This window comes from Alligator sinensis, unplaced genomic scaffold (assembly GCF_000455745.1).
Source record: "Alligator sinensis unplaced genomic scaffold, ASM45574v1 scaffold243_1, whole genome shotgun sequence".
NCBI lineage: Eukaryota > Metazoa > Chordata > Crocodylia > Alligatoridae > Alligator > Alligator sinensis.
In genome coordinates, this window is record NW_005841841.1 from 4,117,295 (window position 1) to 4,118,589 (window position 1,295).

The 1,295-nt window shown below is 35.8% G+C and overlaps 1 protein-coding gene across 2 annotated transcripts in view; it reads right to left on the reverse strand.

The window, feature by feature from the left end:
- Positions 1–1,295, reverse strand: part of SYTL5 (synaptotagmin like 5) — a 105,183-nt gene that overhangs the window by 51,433 nt on the left and 52,455 nt on the right. For both annotated transcript variants that reach the window (XM_025205200.1, XM_025205192.1), the window contains one exon: positions 242–374. In XM_025205200.1, the coding sequence (XP_025060985.1) occupies positions 242–374 (133 nt within the window). The remainder of the gene's footprint in view (positions 1–241; positions 375–1,295) is intronic.

The following is a 1,295-nucleotide window of genomic DNA, read 5'->3' on the forward strand; positions in this document are numbered from 1 at the left end:
CAGCAGGAACATTCAACAGTTAAGTTTCCTTTTTGCTGCTTTTGTTTACCAAAAATATAATTACTACTGCATTTCCTAGGAGTTTAATTATAGCAAGTACTTGCAAGCTGATTTTTTCCAACCCTAGGAGGTTCTGGTCAGATATGGAAAGTTGAAGAGTGGCTGGAGAGATGTAAAAGAAATCCTTCTGATGAGAGGCAGCTGTACTCTGATTTATCAGTTTCCAAAGTCAAGGCTTTACCCTATCTTTCTGGGTCCACTGAAGAGTGATTTCCCTGCGCTCATTGAAGAAGCTGATATATCAGGCCCATTCTGCATGTTCTCTTCTGCTTGACCTTTAGACATTCCTCCTTCATCCTTACTGGGAACTGTATCTTCAGTTGGAAAAAATATATAATTATTGTAGAGAAATTTAGATAGTGTATACTAAATACACAGCCAACATAAACTGAGCTTGTGTTTTAACTACTTAAAAAGTTGTTAAGATTAACCCAAAACCCATTTTTTCCACAGCTCAGTTTCTTTCTCAAATAAAGAAACCACTAAAAAACCTCAATTTTAACAACACCAAAATATTTGTTTTTCAAATTTTCTATTGAATTATGTCTCAAATTTGTTGCCGATCATTTGAAGATGAACCTGTAAAACACAATTCAATTTTTCAGCTTTAAAATTACTTTATTACATGAGAGAGAATTTCTGCAATGATTTTTTTTTAGCTAGGAAGACGATGTGGGGGAAAAGGCTTAACATATTATTTCCCTTTTTCTTCTAATTATACATCTACAAAATATACGGCAACAAACAATTATGCACCTTGAGATGTTGCATAATTTAAACACAAAAAACCAGGAACCTTAGATGCATGTCGGTTGATGATTTTATGTACCAGGAAGGTCAGCAGTTTGTCAAGTAAAATATTATAGTGAATATTTTTACAGTGGCAGTGACTGCCCCTTTTCCTATATATACTTCGTTACTGCAACCTAGCCACTGAATATGATAAAAACTGTGAACACTGAGTGTACTGAGATGACAGCCGGGAAGAAGGGGTTAAGCACGCATGCAGTTCTGAAGAATGAAACAGGTCTGTTTGGGATGCATCAGCCAAGCAGACAATTTTGTTCATGTGTAAGAGTGTACATGAAATAGGTTGTATATGGATAGGTCAAAGAAAGTTGAGATGCAGCCTCAGGATGAATAGGTTCCAGTAAGCTGGGATACAGCTTGTGATCTAGAAAACACAGCCTAGAATTTAGTAGGTTGGGTTTTTTGGTTTGTTTGTTTGACTCTTT